Source organism: Coturnix japonica, chromosome 1 (genome assembly GCF_054131305.1).
Source record: "Coturnix japonica strain WE chromosome 1, WE-NBRP24, whole genome shotgun sequence".
Classification (NCBI taxonomy): domain Eukaryota; kingdom Metazoa; phylum Chordata; class Aves; order Galliformes; family Phasianidae; genus Coturnix; species Coturnix japonica.
Window position 1 is genome coordinate 5,549,636 of NC_140663.1, and position 23,963 is coordinate 5,573,598.

The following is a 23,963-nucleotide window of genomic DNA, read 5'->3' on the forward strand; positions in this document are numbered from 1 at the left end:
TTCAGCATTCCCCTGAATTCCAGAGTTTCCATAGGAAGCTTTATAGAAAGAAATGGAACTCCAGTGTAAGGGTGTGAGCTTTTGCTGAACCAGTGTCTTATCAACAATTCTTATTCTTGTATTTCTGTCTGCTTTATCACTCCATTGAAGTTCTTGCAATCTAGTTGTGAGTGACTGAATACCGCTTCACTGCAGCATACCCTGCTGTACGAGGCCCTCAAAGAGAGAAGTTTTCATATAAGATTTTCTTTTTTTTTTCTTGTCTTTCTTAAAAAATACCCGTTCTTCAAATAACTCAATGCTCCACAATGCCTCTGCAGGAGCTCATCAGTCAAGTGAGATTACAGACTCCCTAAATCCAGCCTGACACCGTGCTGACTCTAAGGGGCCGTTATGGTCCTATTGAGCAGTGCTCCCTGCCTGGTGGCAGCATCTCATACACTCCTCATTAAAGCCATAATGGCTGTGGAGATTTATACATTATCAGTTATTTCGAATATGAGTTGTTTTATCACACACACACAAAAAAGAGCACATTCACATGATGTCAAAGGTGCGGGCTAAATTGGGAGAGGATTTGCAGGCTGACATGGCCCTTATGCTGAGGGATTGAAGTGTGGGCAGGAATTGGAGTAATTTTAAGTCAAATTTTTGTCTGCTGAAAAGCAAAGCGAGCAATGCTGTCTGTGTGGTAAGATTTCAGCATGATGCTGAGCGGACCAAGCCAGCTTCAGAAGTAACAGCAGTAGATGGCTCGTCTCCAGTGTAAATTATGGCACTGGTCCTCTGTTCTGCTGGAGTTCTTTGGCCCGGTCATGCTGCAGATCAGGGCAGGTGATTGCACTTGCCCTTTGTGGCCTCAGATTCTCTCCATTATCTCCTGAAGACAGGAGGTTATGGTCAGCAGCGCCATTCAAGCAAAACTCAACCAGCATCACCTCATGGCACTTCTGACAAGCAGTGATTTATTTGCTTGCAAAAAAGACAGGAAACACCATGTGGGTTGAAGGAAAAATCTCCTACTGGTGTTGGCTGCATCTTTTTGGGTCAATGACGTGTATCATTTCTCAATATATCAACTTGCAGGTGTGGATCAGGAGTCAGAATTGGGGCCTGTTTAACATCCTTATTGAGCAGAGCAGTGAAGCTGTGAGGGGTCTGGAGTACGAGCCTTAAGAGGAGTGGCTGAAGGAGCTGGAATTGTTCATCTGTGTAAGAGGAGGCTCAGGGGAGACCTTATCACCCTCTGCAACTGCCTGAAAGGAGGTTGTGGTGAGGTGGGAGTCAGCCTCTTCTCCCAGTTAATTGCGATAGGATGAGAGGGAATGGACTCAAATTGCACCAGGTTGGATATTAGGAAGAAAGAGTAGCGAGGCATTGGCACAGGCTGCACAGGGAGGTGGTGGAATCACTGTCCCTGGAGGTGTTACAGCAATGCATAGATGTGGCACTGAGGGCCTTGGTTAGTGGGCATGGTGGGGGTGGGTTGGTGGTCAGTCTAGATGATCTCAGTTGTCTTTTCCAACCTTAATGATTCTGCAGTTCTATGCTTCTATGACCAGTTTGGGAACTGCTGGTGACACGACTGCAGGGAAGGAAGGAGCACACAAGGCAGGGAATCCCTACAGACAGGAAAAGGCAGGGGATGTCAAGAGCAGAAGGAAAGTCTCAGCTGCTTAAAGCACAACACGTAGGCATCCACAGTGGGGAATCCCAAAAGTTTTAGGCTGCCGATGTGATAGCAATTGAATTAAGAGTGAACTAAGAAATACAGGAGCTGGCACACGCGTGGCTCTGCCCAGCAGAGGGTAGCATTGCCCGGACACCCCAACCTGCTCAGCGCTTTTCCCACTTTATACCTTCCCACAGCCACCGCAAGTCCCATTGGCACGGAGAGGGGCACAGATCCAGGGGAAGCTTGTAAATTCTTCATATGAACTAGGAAAATCGGCTTCCAAAGTTGGATTTTAGGGATCCAAGAATGTATTTTAAGTAATTTTGTGCTTGTTCGCATCTCTTTGTAAGCCCGCGTTATTTAGCTGTGTTAGAATTCATTTTCACGTGCATCATCCGATGATCAGAGTTTGACGTTTCTGACTCTCCTGCACCTGCCGCCAGCTAAGACCTCGCTTTCAGCTCCCAGCCGGGGGGAAGAAACGCACTTTTTGGTTCCTTACCCACCACCAGCAACGCCCTGAGCTGTGCTCGTCCCTCGGCTGTTTCCTCTGAGCGGGGATTTCTGCGCTGTCACGCCGGGAGATCCCGGCCCGCAGCCCAGCGCCGCTCCGCGCAATGTGGGCGCTGCGCTGCGCCCCTTTTGCGCCCTCCCTTTTGCTGGCCGGGGTGGGCACCACCAACCGCGCTGCGCCCGACCGCGCTGCACAGCGTGAGGATTCTTTTTTTCCTGCTTTCCCTTTTAATTTTTTTTTTTCCCCCTTGGCTTTCCCTCCCCTCCCGTTTGACGTGAGCGGTTTTGGTGCAATGCGAATTATCTTCAGTCATTCAGTCAGGAGGGGCAGCGCCAGGCAGCACAGCGGCGGCGGGGCTGCCTCCTCCTCCTCGTCCTCGTCCTCCTTCTTCTCCTCCTCCTCCTCCTCCTCCCATTGCCATAACAACCGCGCACAGCCGCTACCGCCGGGGCCGCACCGCACCGCACCCGGAGGGCTCTGAGCGTCCCACGGGGGGTGAGGGGAGGGGATCAGTGCGGACAGAAGGTGAGGGGGAGAGAATCGATGAGCCTATAAAGAGAAAAAAAGAAAAAAAGAAAAAAGAAAAAGGAAAAAAAAAAAAAGAAGAAGAAGAAAAAAGATTTAAAAAAAAAAGATAAAAAGAGAAAGGAAGGGGAAAAAGAAAGAAGACAAAAAGAAAGGAAGGGAAAAGAAGATAAAAAATAAGGGAAAAAAAAAAAGGATTTTTCCCCCCGGGGTGTCCCTGTCGGTGAGGACAAAAGTGACCCCGAAGAGCGCTGCGCTCGAGGGTGCGGAAGGAAGGAGGGGGTGGGGGGGGAAGGGGACGAGAGCTGAGGACACGGAGGAGGGAACAGGGAGGGAAGGTAGAGAAAGTTGGGACGAAATAGCCCAGGAAAAGTGGCACTCGAGAAGCGTGCCCGAGCGCGGAGGAAATAAAAGCGGCGGAGGGCAGGAAGTGTGAGGAGGAGGAGGAGGAAAAGAGAAAAAAAAAAAAAAAAAGAAAGAAAGAAGAGAAACAGCAGCAGCTGCCGAGGCAGAAGAGAAAGCAAAAGCCGCACGGCGGCGCGGAGCCGGCGGGCATCCGCGGGGCTGCGTGGAGCGGCCATGGCCCGAGAGAACGGAGACGGCGGCGGCTCCTGGAAGAAGCAGGCGGAGGACATCAAGAAGATCTTCGAGTTCAAGGAGACGCTGGGGACGTAAGTGGCGGGGATGGATTTGCGCGGGGTGCGCAGCGGGATCGGCGCGGGTGAGCGCTGCGAGCATCTCGGCACGGGTGGGGAGTCGGGGTGGGATGGAAACGCTGGGAGAAGCAGAGCCGTGCGTTGGGCTGAGGAGTGGAAGGATGGCAACGGGGCAAGAGGAAAAAAAGAGAAGGAAAAAAAAAAAGACAAAGAAACGAAAGAAAAAAAAAATGGGGGGAGGAGGGGAAGAAAGAAGAAGGGAAAAAGGAAAAGAGAAAAGCCGTGGTTTGAAATATTGATAGAATGAGGAGGTGTAAATAAACGCGCACTGAGTCGCACGCTGCGCCCTGGCGCCGATGGCCGCTTCTATTCGCGGGCGGACGGGCAGAAATAATGGGAGCGGATTGGATGCGTTTCGCTGCGACGCTGAACTGTTGTTGGGGTTTATTCCTGTTATTTATAGTGGCGGGGCAGAAAGATTAGAAAAACGCTTGAGTTGTTTTTGATTTTTTTTTTTTTCCTCTGAAGGCTCAGAATAAACATGCGCAGATGGTGGATGGGAGCAGGGTGCAGGATGCTGCTTTTTTGGCTGAGCGGAGTTTTCTTTTTGTTGTGTTTTTGCTTGCCGAGTGTTGTATTGGCCATTAAAGTTCTGTTGTGTGGGCAGTGCTGTTTGTGTCTGTGCCCCGCTGACTTTCATGGCAACTTTGAGTGACTCTACACTCTGTACCCTTCATGCCACTTCCAAAGCACAGCTGAAGTTTCAGCTGAAATAGTTCAGTTTCTTTCTGCTTCCAAGGGAGGGCTCTCTACAAACAGTATTTCTGGTTCCTGGGCTCACTGATTACCTCCAACGATCTGCAGGTGAGAACCAGGCTGCTCTCTTGGTGTGGATGTGGGCCACCCAGCTGCACTGTGATGACCACATAGTGTAGAGCTTGGCAAAAGGCTGCCTTAGCCAACGGCACGAATGTCTGTCCAGAGCTATGAAGATGCAGAGTGCAGTGCAAGGGCTGAGTGCTGTGGGATGTTCTTGTCACCTTCATTGAGTTTTGCTGTCAGAATTTTGTGCTGTGTCCCTGCATGTCACCTTTGGTGTGTTGGTTCCCTTATTGAGCAAAAGGGCTTGGAGGAGGAAGGTCTTAGTGCAGGGAAATTCATTCATTTGCCAGAGAAGCTGTGGGTGCCCCATCCCTGGAGGTGCTCAAGGCCGGGTTGGATGGGGGCAGCCTGAGCTGGTAGGGGGCACCCAGCTCATGGCAAGGGGTTGGGGCTGGAGGGGGCTTTGAGGTCGCTTCCAACCCAAGCTGTTCTATGATTCTGTGACAGGACAGTTTTCTGCGCTTTCCATTATACAACATCACGTTATTTTCCCACTTGAGGTATAAAAAAAGCCATCAGTCAGGGCTAACTTGTGCCACTGAAGAGTTCTAGAAGCAGTTAATACTGTGGACATGGTCCAAATCCCACTGAAAGTATAGGAGCAGTTGTAGGTCCTGAGGGAGGTACAGATGATTCCAGTTCATAGCTGTGTCTGTTGGGATGGCTGTTACAAATGTGATACAGTAACAGCTGCCATTGAGTGCCTCTTGCTATTAAACACCATCTCAGCATCACAGCTGGGTCAGAAAGGCCCTCATCCCTCATGATAGGACTTCTTTAATTTGATGTTCTTTAATTTGAGCAACCGGTCTAGAAAGTTTCAGAGAATCCAAATAACTGGTCCTGTATAAAGAAAACAGAGCTGCTCTTTTCTGTGTCGTGGGCTTGTTAATTCTGAGTGTATGTGCACTTTGCAGCCCACACATCGGTCGCCTTCTGGCTGTGCTTCCCGAGCTGCAGAGAGCAGCTGGGGGTCTGAAAGTGGGTGGTGGTTCTGTGTTGCCTTGAGCAGCACGTGTGGCTCTTCCCTGTGCTGCTGCCACATACCAGGCTGGGAAACCTGTTAAAAAAATTAGGCCATTCCTGTGCAAATCATTAAAGGACTTCAATCCCCGCCGAAGCCAATGGAGCTGTGCTCATTGACTCCAGCAATGGATAGATACACAGGAGCTCAAATGATGGGACAAACACAGAGTGATTGGTAGGGGGGAAAAGATGTAGGAATTAAGTCTAAATACCTTTAGAGCATCTGAATCCAGATGTTTTCCTCTGGCATTACTTAGCAGCAGGGATAAAATCTGCTTTTCTCCCTTTTACACAGTGATGCTGAACCGTGTCAGACATGCTGTGGTCGATCCATCATTTAATAGGTTTTAGTGTAGCACGGATGGGGCTTGGGGCGAGGAGCTGGAGGCTCAGAGAGGGGAATCAGATTGGTGTCGGTGCTGTGCTGGGCATCACTCTGCCTCCTTCCATCTCAGGATGCCGGAGCAACAAAGCAGCCCTTTTTCCTGGAACCTGTGCAGCAGTTGGAACTCTGAGATGAAATTAGTGACAGTAAAAAGAGAATCAAACCTCCCAAACTGGGGCAGAAAGTGAAACTTTAAAAACATTTTACATCAAGAGCATTGATATGTGAGCGTTTAATCTGCGTGTGTACTCTGATAATGGTTTGTTCTCTGAATGGAGCCTTTCCTTTGTATAAAAGGTTTTCTCCAGATCTCCAGCACGAGGAGAGATAAGACTGCTGTAATTATTAAAAAAGATCTTAACTTGCTTAATCATGAAATCATTTGTGCTTCAAGGAACCTCTAATGAATACCCAGTTCTCTTCTAGAGTGGAATTATGGCAGGCATCAATTATTTACATGTCCCTGTAGATCACGTCTTTCCATATTGCTACTGAAATAGGCATCCCGAACTGAACATCATCTCTGGGCGTAGGAAAGAGGCCTTTTACAGCTGAAGAGTCATTTCTTTCAGTGGCTGGGGTCTGGGCTGCTTGCTTTGCCCAGTGCTGATGGCAGTAGGGGTTTCCTAAAGACATTATCAGCTCAGGTGGTACCCAACCCCAGGGCTGTGCAGCCTCCCATAAGCAGAGTTTTTGTTTTATTTTCCCTTGGGAACTGGGAAGAGACTTTTGCAGGTACGCTTCAGCTTCCTTGGTGGAAGTGGGAGTAGGAAATGGAGGAAAAGGATCTGTCACCTCAAAGGGACTGCGGGGCACAGAGGGACATGGTTAGTGGGTTTGATGGGGATGGGTTGATGGTTGGGCTTGGATGATCCTAGTGGTATTGTCCAACCTTGATGATTCTATGATTCTATGAAGATAGACATTAGAAAAAAGAGTGAGGAGAGGCAAAACAAGCAGAGGTGGAAGAAAAAAGAGGCAGGAAGCAGAAAAATAAAGGTGGGAAGGTTGAGAAACAGTAGATGTGCATATATGATTGTCATCTCTTGGTTATCAGAATGCCAATGAACTACGTTGGCAATATTATGCATGAAAATGTAACAGAAGAAACATGTGGATGATATGCTCATTGAATATGGTCCCACTCTGCAACCTGTACAGGAAATTCTTCTTAAATTTCAACAGTGTCACCTGCTGCAGCTCAGCTCAGTTCCCAGACCTGCCTGTAGAGCAGGATTGCTGCCCTGGCCCTTAGGAGATTCCAAGTTTCACAAGAGCAGGAATCTGATAAGAAGATGAATGGTCACTGAAATACTGTTTTCTCGCTGTGTTGAACTGACATTGTATGCAAGGCATTTCAAATGTAAGATATTGACATTTTGAGAAGTAGTATTACTGTTATCCGTCAGCTGATCGTTCAGTCCATCTAACTGGATTGACCTCACTTTTCTAATATATGTCACCAGGGCTTAGTGACATTGGAGTTACAATGAAGTTATCTTGCTTAGGAAGGCTCAGCTTTAGTAACTGTGGAAATGCTGGTATTGTCCATAAGTATACTACAGTGAAGTCCTTACAGCTCAGTAATGATAACACAAGGAGCTGCGTGGATAGAGTCATAAGGTAGTAATAGGTGGGTGGGAAGACAAGCACGCTGCGATGATGTCTTCAGTACTTTATTCTAAAGTATAGTTCAGAGAAAACTGTAGGTGGTTCTGTTTCTTGGTTTTGTTGTTGTTTTTTTTTTTCAGAGGCTCTACTGTAATCTCTACTATTCAAGTCCCAGTGTCTTGGGTCTGTTCCGTATTCTTACATCACACCTGATGAACTCCTGATGCTCTCATACTCTTACATGCATTCATAGGTGCTTGTTTCTGACGTGAAGCACAGTTGTTCAGTCCTGCCCTCACATCTATTTCCTCTCATTCACATGCGTTCTGTCACAAGCAATTGTGCTCAGTCTTCTTTAATTTTGTGCTCTTACATCCTTCATTTTGTTTTCCCTACACAGTCCCACACTGACACATAGGCTTCCGTGGTCCCATCGGCTTTGCATGCTCAGAGCTTCATAGAGAACAAGGCCGTTGGAGGTGATATGTATCCTTTGTTCTTAACTCAGGCCAGCCATTCAGCTCTGCAGTCCTGGTGGTAGAAATTCTCCATGCGTTGGAGTTGCTGTGTAGAAGGGAGATGCTGAGAATACCCTTAGGCTCAAGGTCTGGTTGTCTCTATTCAAAGATCCTAGTGCTTGATCTATAAGTTGGCAACCCTACCCGTTGCAGGGGGTTGTAACTGATCTGTGAGGTCCAACACAAGCCATGTTATGGTTCTATGATTCTAGGATCTTCCCATTTTATCAGCTAAATGTCAAAAACACCAGTTATCGTAATTAATGTCAGTGTGTTCAATACAACAAATCATCACTGCTTAGCTCTTTAACTTCAGGCATCATGCAAGTTACCCAATTGTTTTTCTTTTTTGAGTTTGGAGATTATCAGGATTTAAACATCTTGCTATTTGTGCTTTCTCTGTCTCTCTACCCCCTGTGAAGATGGAAGAGTGTTTGTCTGATTTCCACGTCTCTGCTGACATTATGAGCCATTTCTGCCTCTTTTTTATGACACCCCGGAGTGGCAGCAGTGACTGTCAGACTGTTTCATTGTTTTCTCAGTTCAGTATTTTCCTAGTTTTTAACTACATTAAGGAAATGTTTCACAGTGAAAAATATCTTAAGGGGAGAAAATACAGAGTCCCAGAGGGGCTGAGAGCGCTGGGATTGTTCATCTGGAGAAGAGGAGATTTGGGGGAGACCTTGTTGCTCTCTACAACTTCCTGAAAGGAGGTTGTGATGAGGTGGGAGTCAGTTCTCAGGTAGCAGCAATAGGATGAGATGTAATGTTCTCACATTGCACCAAGGGAGATTCAGGACGGACATTAAGAACAATTTCTTCTAAGAAGAAGTGGTGAGACATTGGCACAGACTGCCCAGGGAGGTGGTGGGGTCACTGTCCCTGAAGGTGTTAAAAAGAAGGGTGGACGTGGCATGGAGGCATGTGGTGAGTAGGCATGATGGGGGATGAGTTGATGGCTGGACTGGATGATTGTGGTGATCTTATCCAAACTTAATGATTCTATGATTCATGCAACTATGAAGACAAGTGGCTCTCGTCTCCTCCAGGATGAGTTGCTAGGAGAAATCCTTTTGTCATCTGAGAGCTCTTAGCCTCTTGCCCAAGAGGTACAGAGGAGGATGTTTCATGGTCCCTTCAAATCTGTAAATCTGTGAATCTTACCAACAGCTGCTCATGGAGTTCATGGTAATGACTGCTAAGAAATGGGTGACATCTCCAGGAGGAATGGTAGCTGGGATCCAGGTCTGAATGTTTAACTGAATGCTGTGGGGCAGCTGGGATATTTTGGTTTGTAGAGAAAGCAGAAAAATACTCAGACGGCTGCCATGGGCTGGCATATTTGTTTTAACCTAAGGAATTGTCACTGCTGTCATGTGATATAGTTTTACTATCCAGTGCTCCCAGAAGCATAAAAATTACTAGTCCTGCTATTTGCAATGTGAATTGTAGTATTTTGTGATGTAGATTGTTGGTGTCTCTTTAAACATTACAGAAAATAGCAGGTTTGAACATTCAGCTGGAATTGAAATGGGAGAAAAAGAAAAGCAAGGTGGCCATTTGATTTAAAGGTAGAAGGAGAAGGCTGCAGAAAAGTCTGCTGCTTTCAGGAAGACACGTTATTGTGGAGCACCCAGTTTGCTGTGTTGTTTGGGTAGGATTGGAATCGAGTGCTGGAGCTTTTTTGGTTTTTAATGGCTTTTTCACAGTATCATGGTCCTTGCCTGATCCATGTCTAATATGTTGGTTGCTCCAAAAGTAATGTCTCTATTTATTTCCACGGAGACTACAACAGATGCAAAGAGCATGGCAACGCTGTTTGATAAAGCAAGTTCTCAGCTGCAAAACACTATTTTTTCAACACAGCCACCACTATTAGCTGATTTGCAAGGATGAGCTGATTGAGACGCTTGTCATTTTGCCGTGTCACGGCTGCCTTTGGCCATCTGGAACGTGACTTCCCATTCAAGTCACTGTTATCACTGCAGAGACCTACTACCTTGCTGTGCTCACATCCACTCCATAAATGTTCAGCAGCCATCAATGAATGATAGTGGGTCCCATTTTTTTTCTGCACATAGGAATTCAGTGACACACCTTCTCTTTATCCTCACTTCCATGTCAAACACCCTTTTGTCAGAATGCCCCTCTGCTGCCATCTGTCACGTGGCAGCAAAATGTAATGGAGTATATTTGAGAAGGTTCAGCCTTTACTGCTGGACCACCAACATCCAGCTCTGATGTCGTTGGCCAACATAATGAAACAGGAGGCATTACTTTCAGAGCAGCCTTTGTGTTATTGATACTGGTATCTTTTGCTGGCCATGGAGCCAGCTGACATCCTAAACATGCAAGAAACAAAACCCAGGGGGACTGGAGACCTGTCAGGGCACATGGGCTGAACCCAGACCTATGGAATCCCATAGTAATCCTTTATCCCAAGTTTATTCTTTTCCAACACAGTCACAACACAGTGGGTGTGAGAGCCTTCTTCTCCACCATCTGGAGGAGCCTGTCTGTTTCCTTCACCCTCCATCTGCTTTAACACAGGAGATGAAATATCTCCTTACCCATTTTTCCTTCCTTTTTGCTTCTTTCTTTCACTACTTCTGTGTCTGACCTCAGTTATTTCCATTGCCCCTTGCACGTGTTTCTGTGTACGATGTGCAGAATATTGGTTGGAGTTATTTAATCTTTTCAAGCATCGAAGGATGCAATTAATACTGAATAAAGTTGTATTGTTTTGGTTTGCCTGACAATAGCAAGCATCTATAATAGGTTCTGAACTTATTGCCAGTAATGGCATTCACTTAAGTGGTGACTCACAGTTTATATTCATGGTAACTTAATAGGACCTAAATTTATAGTCATTTCAGATAGCATGAAAACAAGCTGGGACTAAAGAGGTGCTGTCAGTAAACAGGTAATGAATGAAGGAAGGGGAGAAACAGTTCCTTCGGGCAGCAATCTGTCATTTTGGTTGGAATTGAAGGCACCTTGCATTTCAGTGGTTTTCTGTAAATAATAATTAAGAAAAATAGCAATAATTTGCAAACATATGTGTATGATTGGGCTGTTCTGCAATGGCAAATAGCTCAGCAGTCAGAATATTTCTCTTTTATAGCAATCATGCTGTTCCCTAAAACCTTTCTATCAAATCTCAGCGCTGATGTGCTGCTGTGTTATCTGACTTGGCGGTTCCTATAATTTTCCTCTGAGTGTTGTGTCAATCATTTTTTTTTAAGAAGAAAACCACAAATAACAGATTGTTAATAAACTTCTCATGTCCATTCGCTGATGTTTTCATGTTGAAAGCTGTGTGTGGAGTTTTGTGCCAGAATTACTCACCAAACAGATTGTGTGAGGTTAAAATAATGCTTTCTGGCAGATTTTTCTTGGCTGAATTAAAAAGCTGTTTTTTATATATATATATATATATATATATATATATAAAAACACATACATATATATATACATACACACATATATATGTATATGTATGTGTATATCTATAACACTGACTTTGTTAAGAGAAAGCTGCTGGGACGCTCTCCCAATTCTGCTGTGTGCAGAGCAGCTGAACACAGGGATGGAGATCCTCTGTAACAACAGGTCACTGGTTTGGCTTTCCTTTTCCTTCATACACTGTATTCAAAAATACCAACAGCTTTGGACTAATGGACTGCAGAAGCACAAGGGTGGTGGTACCTTTTTCAAGGCACAAAGGAGGAAGGAGTGAGTGAGAGAAAGCAGCTCAGCTGTGTCACAAGGAATGTGGCCTTCTGGCTCCTACCAGCTGCATGATGGGTCACATACATGGCTGTTTCTTGGGGTAGTACAACATAAGTGAGTGGAGCCACTCATGTTTAATTTGGCAGGTTTGCAAAGACTGAAAAGCCAGGGTATATTTTAGGTTTAGACACTAACAAGAAAAATATGAAGGTTCAAAAATATCTATACATATATTTTATTACTATGACTTCTACTGGCCTGAAAAGAGGTCAGATTCAGTTGTGATAGAAATACTACAAACAAGAGTAAAAGAGGGCTCATATCCAGAAGAACTTAAAATCCAAATAAATAAGACAAAATGCTAACATGACTTTGCTTTCAATGAGGCACTGCATTACTTGTAAGATGTGGAGCTGAACGTGAGCCTTAACCTCAGCCTTATGCAATGGATTGTCTTGCTTCTTTTGGCTTCTATCAGCAGAGCTTCTTCACAGTGTATTGTTTTGCTTGTGAATCACCCAAGGCCATCACAAATAATGAATTTTTGCTAGCTAAGGTTTGTAGCAGGCACTGAAGATGCACAGCGCTGTGTCTGTGCTGTTGGTAGCAGCACAAGCACTTTATTGCTGTGTTGTTTCACAGATGCATGGAGGAACTGAAGTCTTCTCAGAAACTTAAAGAGCTGCAGAAGACCTGTCTGTTTTGGGGACAATATGAGATCACTCCAGTGTTTGTGCTGGTCCTTGGCAGTGGCATTTCCCAAGGGTTGCTTGGGCATGTCGGTGATGGGTTGATGGTTGGACTAAATGATCCTAGTGGTCTTTTCTAACCTTAATTATTCTATTATTATTTTTTTCAGTCATTTTTTTGCCATTTGTATGCATTACAGCCAAGAAGGGAGTCAAGCACCAAACCCAGACTCCTTTCTATGGCCTGCCATTTCCTTTGTGATGGGGAAGGGTTCAAAAGTGGGAAACTTTTTTATTGAAAACTAAAGAGAACCTGAAACAAAGACAAAGGCTGCGTCTTTTACGTGAGGACATTTTGTGGCTGAGGCCTGAGGTATCCAAAAGACTATTTAAAGCTCTGGGATCACCATGAGCCTCACACCTCTGCCTTAAAGGGATTTCCTGCTGTAGGGTGCTCAAGAGACTTAGTATATTTGAGCAGAAAATCTGACACCATTGATCTTTTCCATGGGCTGATGATCACTGCAAAACCACTACCTTCTTCTGTCATTCCAAGTCACTGTGTTCTGATAGACCTTTTTTTGCATAATTACATAGCAACCTGAATATTGTAGGGCAAACAAGCTCCCCTTTCCAACACAGACTGCTCTCAAACTTAAAAAAGAACAATAAAATGAGCATGTGAAAGCATCTCCTAGAAGGGTGCTGCATGTGTACAACTTCCTACAGGGAGAAAATAGGGAAGCAAATAGCATGCAACACATTACTTGAGTTGTTTGACAAGCCATGGAATGATTCTTAGGTAAAAACATGTATAGCATAAAAGAGTCTGGCTGAATTACCCAGTTACTGGAGCAAAAGAGGAATAAATCGTAGAATCATTAAGGAATAAACCGTAGAATCATTAGGATGGAAAGGCCACTAAGATTGTCCAGCCCAGCCATCAACCCATCCCCGCCATATACACTAAACTGTATCACAGTTAGTCACATCTGCACTTTCCTTGAACACCCCCAGTGCCAGTGACTCCGTGCCCTCCCTGTGCAGCCTGTGCCAATGCCTCACCACTCTTCCTGAGAGGAAATTTTTCCAAACATCAGAACAAGGGAGCTGTGTTGTGCCACAGACTTAACTTACAGATTATGTTTTGTTTTCTTTTCCCCAAGCAGGATGCTGTATGTTTAGGAGGGTGGAAATGTAGATCGAGCTGAAAAAAGGAGCTGAAATGAGTTGAAAACAAACCCAACAGGTTCTTAAAGTGTGCATGTTCAGCTTATACAAGTTGTTAGGATTTGGACTTGATAATCCTTTGGGTCTCTTCCAACTTGGTATATTCTGTTACTCTATGATTCTGCTGCAGGAAGACTGGTGCTCTTAGTACATTAAGGTATATCTGAAGTAATTTAACTTCCTAATTTTCCTGGCAGAAGCCATATGAGTGTAATTTATATCACAGACATAAATCTTACTTTCTTAAGAGGAGAGACCTTGAAAAAACCATCAGGGCTTTATATGCAAGGCTATTGAGTGATGGTTTTGTGTGTGTGTGTGTGTGTGTGTGTGTGTGTGATGAATCTTGTATTTTATTTGAAAGAAAATCAATTGATGCCAGGCTTCCTGAGTGACAGCTGAGACAGTTTGTACTCAGAAAGCAAGCTGGTGCCCTTATGGCACTGTTGAAGGAGAATATCAGGAGTATGAGAGCGTAGTCACTCTACACGTGAATGGAGCTGCACTGGGGGAAAGTCAAAAGGGAGAAGTTTAAGGGAAAGCATAGCAGTGAGAGTTCAGCTATGGGTAAATGCCAAGACAGATATTTCTAAAATGAGGTAGTTTTAAGCCTAATTGACATTCACAGAGAACTAGCTGAACGTGCTTCTTCACGAGGTACACCAGTGCAAGAATTAATAACTGCAGGCTCTTTGTAGAGAGTAGCTCATACTATGGGACTGACACTTCACTGTTGTCAATCAAGGACCACTAAAATTGCTGGCAGCAATCTCTACGTTGTAGTTGTGATGAAGGTGTTGGAGCCTTTTATATACATACAGATAGATGGAGTGATATACATATATGTATTAAAATGTTATTTATGTAGTGATGTGCAGTGATACATAGTGATACACAGTGCCAATTTCTTGCTGCACATCATATTGTTTGGCTTCATTAATAAATGCGTAGCAAATGAACTGTGCTGTTTGGTGCACACCGTTTAAGAGAATTATGGAACATGGTTAATTGCAGACTGAATTTTGCTTCTTGTTGGGATTACATTGACCTGAAGGCAGGAGAAGACTCATGCCTGCTTATATTATATTATATTGGTTAGAAACTCACTAATGTCTATATACAGAGGTCAGTGAGACACTGGCACTGCTGCCTAGGGAAGCTGTGGGTGCCCCATCCCTGGAGATATTCAAGGCCAGGTTGGATGGGGCCCTGGGCAACCTGTGCTGGTGGGAAGCACCCAGCCCACAGCAGGGGTTGGGACTGGGTGGGCTTTAAGGTCCCCTCCAACCTAAGCCATTCCATGATTGCATAATTATGATGGCAGGTGCTTTAGTTTCTGCAATCAACTCCCTTTTCTCTGTTATTTAAGCCGTATCACTGGTGACACAACAGTGGTTTTGGAGTTCTGGTACCTCAACTCTAACGGTAAAATACAGAAGGGAGGGAGGCTGATAGTAAAAACACTGTTTAAATACAAGCTTTGCCTTTGAAAAATGTCTTCCTAGAGGTCCCTGTGCATCAGCTTAGCTCTTCCAGTAGATTCCCTTGAAGTCAGGGGGTAGCACACAAAAGCACAACAGGCCTGTTTTTCTTCTGATATTCTCTTAAATCATTTGTAGCAGTGTGAAGTGACTGTAAAATTCTGCCTTTGATGTGCGCAGCTTGGAGGTTTTCCTCTGGGAGTCCAGAAAGGCCCATATTACTCATCAGCAAGCTGGAAAGCAGCATTTTATGCTCCTTACACACAGGTTTCAAAAGGCAATATAAAACTATAGGACTGAGGAGAAGCAGGTTGCAGTTCCAGGCAGGAAAAGGAAGGAGATGTGTCTGTCCCGTGGGGCAGTTTGCAACTGCAGATGTGCAAGCAGATGTGATATGAATTTACTTACTGAAATGATAGGTGTTAAAAAGACTCTTCCAAAAAGAAGGCAAAGAGATAGGGTACAAATACAAAGTACAAGAAGTTTTATTTCCTTTTCATTCCATAGAAGCTATAAATCAGCAGAGAATGCAGATGCATTTTTCTCCTGTCTTACGCTGTTAAAAAATCATCAATCTCAGATGGTTTGTGAGAGATAATTCACCAGGAACAATATCTAATAGAACAATAAACAATTGCTGGGTGCCAGGTCAAATCCATGTGTCAGCAGCTGCTGAATTTGACTTAAGAGCTGTAAATGGAATCATAATTTCTTAATGAGATATATGAGAACAAAGAATCACAATGCTTGGAATAATCTGTCACATCTCCGTCAGTGCTGCTTAAGCAATTATGTGGTTTATTCAATGGTTTGACAAGGTAACACGACAAAATCAATTTACAAAGCAGATTAATATAAATATGCAGTGGGTTGTTTTTGTTGGTTTTTTTTTTCCAAAGGAAAGTCATTCTCCAAGCTTTATTTCCTTTATCTTATCAATTCCTACCCAGTCATCTGCTTTCAGGAGTGCTGGGATGAAGTCCTGCACGGCCCGCAGTGACGTTCACCAGATCATTTGTCACTTATCCACCTCCAGCCTAATGATACTGTCGTCTGGGCCATGGTAAAAATGAATGATGCATTGCTTTGGTGTACAGTGTGAGTATGCTTTTTTGCTCAGTGCTAAGGCTGTATTTTTCCTGGGTCCTTAAAGCAGCCTGGCTCTCAGCACTTGTTAACGCTTAATGTAAATCTTTTTGAATATTTTATTTGGTTGGCAGCAAAAGCAGCAGACATTTGGTGTGAGTTCCCTAGGAACTAAGGAAGTGTGGTATACTGAATTGAGATACGATAGTCTATTTTAATACCAGGCCTTCGTCATGTTGCAGTGAATGGGGACAGGGACAGACCCATCTCTATTTGTAGCCATGAGTATCTGCAGAAAAAACACTACTAACAGGGATAACAGGGATTGGGACATGAAATGCCATCCTCAGCAGCAGAAGAGGGTGACTGCTGTGAGTGCTGGCTGTGTTCCGGTGCTGTAGAAAGGTAATGCGGGGGAAGCCAGGCTGGGAGAGCATTAATAAAATGAAGGATTATGCTTTCTGGACTGTCAGCACAGCATTTTTGTCAGAATTGAAAAGATTAGGAAGGAGGGAGAAGCATGGTGGTGTAGCATCGTTTAAGAAGAGTGTAGATGTGGTACTGAGGGACATGGTGTAGTGGGCAATATTAATGGCACCTAGACAGTTGGACTGGTTGATCGTAGAGGTCTTCTCCAACCTTAATGATGCTATGATTCTGTGATCTGAACTTGTTGTGCTTAGTGCCAGGGCAGGAGGTAATGGGCACAAACTGGAACTGAACACAAGGAATCACTTCTGTGCTTGCAGGAGCTGGAGCACTGGTGCAGGTTGCCCAGAGAGGCTGTAGAGTCTCCTCGTGGTGCTGCTTGGATGAGGTCCTGGGCACCCAGCTCTGGGTGTCCCTGCTTGAGAAGGGGTTGGGCCAGATGGACCCAGGGGTCCTTACCAACTTCAATTCCTTCGTGACTCCTTGAGTCTGTGTTTTGCTGCTAAATGGGTGTTCAGTGCAACTGGCTTCTTTCAGATCATCTGAGTCTCCAGTCTGTAGGCGTTTTCTGGTCTTAACCCTTACTGAAATCTCTGCCTTTCAGTGAGCTCGGGTAGCAAAGTGTTGTGCAACTGACACAAAAAAGATTATTTTTTCTTCGTGGAAAACTTTTGCAGCTCTCATCTTTTCTATGGGGAGCTTAAAGATGTAAGATTTATTTTCCCTGCACAAATAGCTCTGGGAATTCCCTTTGTCTGTATGTGTTCTATAGTGTTTACAAGATGTTATTGATGTATCTGGCTGCATAGCTCATTATACCTCTAACACTGAATGTCACCGAGTTCTTACCAGAGATGCTGTTATCAGCTTTTAGTGAATTGCAAACGCTTTTCCTTTTACGTCAGGCAAGGTGACAAGGTTCCCAGCAGCCTTTAAAATATATCAGAGGATCGTGTTATGGAAGAAAAGAGTATTTCTTAACTTATCATTACCATATGATTCCCTTTACTACAATTTCTGTGCAAATCAAAGTGCTTAAAAAAATCTGTGATACCAAAGAATTCTTACATGCATCTATTTTTGCTATCTTTATACATAACATATGGACTCCCAGTATCTAGATACTCAGTTTCTGCTCAACATCTTGTATTTTCCAACGACTGCTGAAGAATCTGAACATGTACGGTATTTCCTTCTGTATTATTCATGTTGCTGCAGCTCCTCAGTCTTTATCTTGTGGTTTGTTGGCTAACCGTCAGATACTTATGGCTTCATTAACAAACAGATGTACAGGTCTACTCTTTGTTTTTGTAATTGCACTTTTGACATATTGTAAATGTCCTTAATTGATTTTTGTGCAGGATAATGCCATCTGCTGGCATCTGTTTCTGCTATGGCTCTTGCTGAATACTTAAGTGTATTGCGGTCTGTAAGGACAAATTAGATTTTCAGCACAGTACTTTGCCATTCCCCCCCCCCCCCCCCCCCTTAAATAAATGAAAGTACAGTTTAAACATTATAAGGCCAGATATCTATGTACTTTAATATTCAGATAAATATAATCTATTCCAAAAGGTGTTTCAGGCAAAACTGAGCCCTGTAACTATGTTGATTTCTCTTGATTTATTGTTGGTATACCTATAAACATGTCAGAGCTCCCAGGCAGGGAAAAAAGCAGCCTTTGAATTTATATTTGGCTGCTCTTGAGGGATGTGGAGTAAACTTTATACACTGAAGCCTTGACACAAAACTCTGTCTAATGAACAATTAAGTCATCTTTATACATCACTTACTATAACAGTAAGGTTGATGGCTGAGTGTTTTGATATGAAACAGAAAAAGCATTATTGGGCACAGGATTAAATATCTTGAGGATGCAAGCAGGAAAATCATAGAATCATGGAATTAATTGTTAAGATTGGAAAATACCTCTAAGATCATCTAGTCTAGCCATTCACCTGCCACCAATATTGTCCTCTAAACCATGTCATAGAATCATAGAATCACCAAGGTTGGAAAAGACCTAAAAGATCATCCAGTCCAATTGTTCCTCTATCACCAATAGCTCCCACTAAACCATGTCCCTCAACACAACATCCAATCCTTCCTTGAACACCCCCAGGGTCGGTGACTTCACCACCTCCCTGGGCAGCCCATTCCAGTGCCTGACCGCCCTTTCTGAGAAGTAATACTTCCTAATGTCCAGCCTGAATCCCCCCTGCCACAGCTTGAAACCATTCCTCCTAGTCCTATGTCCTGATGTACTACATCTACACGATGATGAATATGATGCTTCATATGGGAATGATTTAAGAGAAAACTTAAATATGTGATTCTTCCTGGCTATGCATGTGTATTAGAGCTCATGAGGGTAAAGCACAGGTTCTAGTTTTATTTGCCAACCTGTTCTTTCAGGCTCAGCATCCTTGTTGGCCCACCATATTGATACCACCATGTTGGTACCCACAGATGGTCCAAGTTCAGGAATTTGTTTCTTTAAAGTCATGAGCTTTGGAGACGATGCAGGCTAGAGGTAAAGGCATTTATTGGGTGGAAGAGCATGAGATAATCATCAAGTCATAGAATCACTAAGGTTGGGAAGACCACTAAGATTCTCTTGTCCAACCAACAGTAATTATTCAGGAGACTCGGATTTCATTTTTGACTGTAAGACTGGGCTTTTTTATGTCCTTGGAAAAGTTGCAGTATCTTTCTGGCCTGGTTTTTCAGTCTGCCAAGCAGTCACCAACCTATTTTAACTCACTTGGAAATCTAACTGATTAAAGCTTGCCCTGTGAATCACTCAAAATGTACTATGCAAGGTGTTGTTTTTGTTATGGTAATATGGTATGAATCTCCCCCATTGTCCTAAGTTATATTTGAGTGTGTTGGGAACTGGGCTGCAATGCTGGCATTTTGCAGATGATGCTTTTTGTTGGACATGCAGTAACCTGCTCCCTTTCCTAAAAATACCACTGACAACCCCTTTTCAAAAAAACTAAAATGGGACAAAGGAGAAAACCCTGCTGGAATGTTTTCTGAGACTTTTGTAATTTCTTAATGTGTTGGAATTCTGGCAGGGCACAAAACATTCCAGAAATGTCTCTTAGCTCCCAAATCTTGCTTGCTGATGGGTTTTGCAGCAGGGATTTGCTGGCAGATGGACATCAGGGAGATGACTGGAAGTAGCTGTAAAGTTGTGAGTCAATTTTCCCCTCCTGTGTTAGCCAGGTTATAAATGGGAGAAAAAGAAAATGAGGGTGGTTTTCTCACCATGCTGCCAACAGAATGGGATTTGCAAAGCGGTAGATAAAGGTTTGTACTGCCCTGAAGAGTCCTTCAGCCATAAGACAATGTAGTCTTCTACTGAAGATATGTTGGTATCATAACAGATCTGTTAGTTATTTGTTAATTATGTTTTTTCTTGTCTAGCAATTGTTGTGCCTCTTGAAAAATCACTTCAGTAGCTGCAGTCAACACGGCGTGTAGCCATGGTGACCCTGAAGGCATAAGCTTTCTGGAACACCTTCAAAGAACTTTTAAAGCAATTGGAGTAATGTCTTCATTTCCATGTCTTTGTGGGGGAAAAATTGGTACCTGCAAGATGCAGCAGGAGTATAATTGTGTTTCCAGTCACTGCAGCTTTAGAAAAGCCTTTTTGTAGGCAGAGCGCATTCAGTTTTTTCTCTGATTCTAGGAGCAGGTAGAGTTGGTGCATAAATTGGAAAGCAGGCTTTCATTTAAGCAGTGTGATTTAGATCTGCTGATGAAGCCTGCCACTGGAAAGCTTTTGGCACTCGTCAGAAAAATCTCCAAGTCTGAACAGTTTTATTATGCAAAGTTATATAGTTGGAAGGTTAAACACTGTATTTTTCCACTTTGAAAAGCAATGCCAGCTGATAGATGTCCTGTCAGATTTCCCATAAGCTTGCAGGAAGATGAAGAGTTGTAGGTCTCAGCCTTCACCCTGTAGCAGCTATAAGCAAGGAGCCCTGTGGGAAAAGGATGCTCAGCTGAGCCATGTGAAGAAAGTACATGAGTATTATTAAGTAATGCATTGAACAAGGATTGAGTGAGCAAACCACTGGTATCATCCTCAGTTAAAGTTCCAATAATTGTGTCTTTCCATTCATAGAACCAAAGAATCACAGAATTGTTAGAGTTGGAAGGGACCTTTAGAAGTCATATAGTCCAGCTCTCCTGCAATGAACAGGGACACCTACAGCTAGACCAGGTTGCTCAGAGCAAGATATATTCAGATTGTGTTAGTACAGCTTTTTACTCTTTACAGAGCAGTTCTACTGCTGCACTAACAATGACCGCTCTTTCACTGAGTGTAGAGAAGTTCTAGATGGGAATATTTCCTTAGAGATTTGAGGTGACATTTCACTATAACATTTGGTAGAACTTCACCCTGCTCAGCACATGATTAATTTGCTTATGCATACTGCCAGGGATTCTCATCCCTAGGCAAATGCTGAGGTCTTATTAGAAGTGTGAAGTCAAAGGAACTTCATCAGGAGCCAAAATAAGCACTTAATTGCTTTTCTGATAGGTATGGACTGCTGAAAGGTCCATAGGTGGACCAGTAGCCCCCTGAGTAGCTGTTCTCTGTGTTTCTCTACGTTTCCTAATAAAAGGAGGGACCAGATTTGTAATCCTACTTTGAGCTCATGTCAGCAGCTGTAAAAGCTTTGTAAGATGGAAGTCTTGAACCAGAGCTCACCTTGCAGCCTGAGCCACAGGGATGGTGTTGTAGAAGCAGCTGTGGGGGTCGCAGAGGGTACGGCTTCACCTACTCAGCACTGAACCCCAACCAGCATGAACCACAGCCCTTTTAAGTCATTTTATACACCACTGCTACAGAAGTATCTTGGCAGAGCAAGAGGGGAGAAAAATATTTAGCTTAGCATGCTGTGAAACCATGAATACTTTTCTTGATGGCATCAAAATCACTATAAGGGAACACCAACCTTCATGAAACACCTTTTAAAATGCATTTAAAAAACCCTCATCGTATTAACAGGTTCCCACTTCATGAAGCAATCCTTAAAAATAAATTCTGAATCTTAATGATTCTATAAATCTATGACTCTTTTTGAGACTAATCTGCTGTTAACTAGGAATCACAACAATTTTAAAGGCAACAAAGAGTCTGCGTGGAATTCACTGCACTGATAAATATTGGGAGTAGTTGTCTGAATTCAGTGCCCTTTGAGATGTCATAAGGTATCTGAAACAGCCACATGATGACTGGATATGCTGGAGATGGGTAGCCTGCAGGAGCTGAAAGTTGAGAGGGATAGCAGAGAAGGTCTGAAATGGCATTAAATCACATATGGGTACGTTACATCTACAGACTGCTCAGTAGCATTGCTTAATACTGATATCTCGGTCCCAATATGAATGGAGAAAAGGAGTCCTGCATGACTAAGCACCATATGGATCACCTGAAAGCAGCCCGAGTTGAATTATAGAATCATTAACATTGGAAAGGAGCAGTAAGATCATCTAGGCCTACCATCAACCCATCCCCACCATGCCTACTAAACAGTGTCCCTCAATGCAACCTCTACCTTCTTCCTGAAAACCTCCAAGTAGACCCTCATTTCTTCAGTGTGTGGGAGGGCAGATGTGCTGGTTTGATGAGGTGTGAGTTGAGCAAACACTGTAATATAAGAACTGTTCTAAAATTTCTTTCTTGTGACTTCATGGTCTCACAGGTGAGAACAAACATTTAATAGTCCTGGTGCACAGCTGCAGGTGATTAACTCATCTGAAATTAGGCCGAAGGTACCTCAAACTGGGACACCAGAATCAACAGCCAGTTTGCAAATATACGTTATATGATTTTTCTGTATTCGCTCATGAGAAAATTGTCTGACTTTCATGTTTCTGAACTTGCAGCATATTGCTGGGACTACCGCTAGTCAAGTAAGTTAATGCCAGTTTGGCTTTGTAGGATTGGGTTCTTTCTATGAGCTATACCCGTTTGTCTGAGAGCATGACAGGTATGACAGCTTCTTCTTTCTCAGAGAGATTCAGGTCTTTTACTGTGCACAGTTCTATTGGTATTATAAATCTTTTTATCTTACCTTAAAGACTGCCACAGTGTGTCAGTCAGTAAAGTGGAATCAGATGGATAAAGGGACCAAAAGAAAAATAATTAAAAACTAATTATGTAAATTCCTCTGTTAACTAATACTGACAACAGTAAAAATGATTTCGGTTGGATCCATTTTTATGCTTTTCTCTTTTTCAGTTCACTTACCACATAGCCAGTTATCTCTGGAAACTTAATACAATCTTTCTCAGTTCTCTGAGGGTGGTGGTAGAACTATTATCTCTCCCTGGCTTTGATAGGAAGCAGACATTTCTTTGATGCTGGCCATCTTCAGATAAACTCTTGCAAAGAAAAAGTAAAACTGCACACACCCTCACTAGCGTCACTTTGTTTTACTGGAAAACCCCTGGTTTGAGAATCTCATCCCTGGTTTGTGCTCATTAGGAAACCTTTGTGATCTTCTGCTCTACAAAAGTAGCATCTACGATCATTAAGCATTAACTCTACATTCACTTGAAAATAGCTGCTATCGTTTGGAGTTTTGAGTTGGTTTGTGTGTGTGTGTGTGCATCCTGCTTATACGGAGCTGATGCCCCATTGACTTTCATAGAACTACAGAGTGGTTGAGGTTGGAGAGGATTTCTGAGTCCATCTGATCCAACCTCTGCTCAAACAGGAACACCCAGAGCAGGGTGCCCAGGAACACATCCAGGTGGTTTTTGGATATATCCCTCAACCCCAAAAAAGAAAAAAGACACTGTAACCTCTCTGGACAGTCTGTTCTGGTGCTTCATTGTGTCTTCAGCTCACCTGTCCAAGTGGGAAACTTGTCTTAGATGCTGGGGAACTTGCACCCCGCAGAGTGAAATCAGACTGTACCCCAATTAATTTGCAATTATTACTGTGAACAGCATGGGAACAAGGTGGCATCTATGGTATCTTCTGCATGGCAGCCCTTAAAAATACAATTTGAGTAGTTTTCATCATCCATCCGTACCAGCCTCTGCATTTTGCATTTCCTTCCCACATGAGCATTTTGAGCTCTCAGATTCAAGGGCCAGCACTTGTGTGGTGATTTGCTGTGTGGGCAAGAAAGAGTGGGGTCATTTCAGCTTCTTTCCTGCGGCCTCTCCTGACCAGAAGGCAAACCTCATTTTTAATGATTCTAATGCAACATGTCCTGCAAGAGGAGAAGCAGTAATAGAAATAAATACTTGCTTTAAAACTAAGTAAATGAAGAGCAATGCTGATGGCTCCAACCAACTCCATTCTCTCCCTGAAAGGCCTAACACAGACCCTATGTAATACATTAAAACACTGCTATTTCCATCTGGGAAGTGTGTATTTGGAATATCATCCTCCACACCTGGGTTGGAATGGATTTACTACTCTTGTCTGGAATTGGGATTGTACACGTTGCATGGAATTGTATGTTGACTTTTATGAATGCATGTGAGCAG

At 43.6% G+C, this 23,963-nt stretch overlaps 1 protein-coding gene across 1 annotated transcript in view; it reads left to right on the forward strand.

Annotated features, from left to right (window-relative positions):
• Nucleotides 1–2,517: 2,517 nt before the first annotated feature.
• CAMK1D (calcium/calmodulin dependent protein kinase ID) overlaps nucleotides 2,518–23,963 on the forward strand; it is a 205,297-nt gene continuing 183,851 nt past the window's right edge. The window contains exon 1 of the mRNA XM_015870614.3: nucleotides 2,518–3,385. Within this exon, the coding sequence (XP_015726100.1) occupies nucleotides 3,294–3,385 (92 nt within the window). The 5' untranslated portion in view covers nucleotides 2,518–3,293. The remainder of the gene's footprint in view (nucleotides 3,386–23,963) is intronic.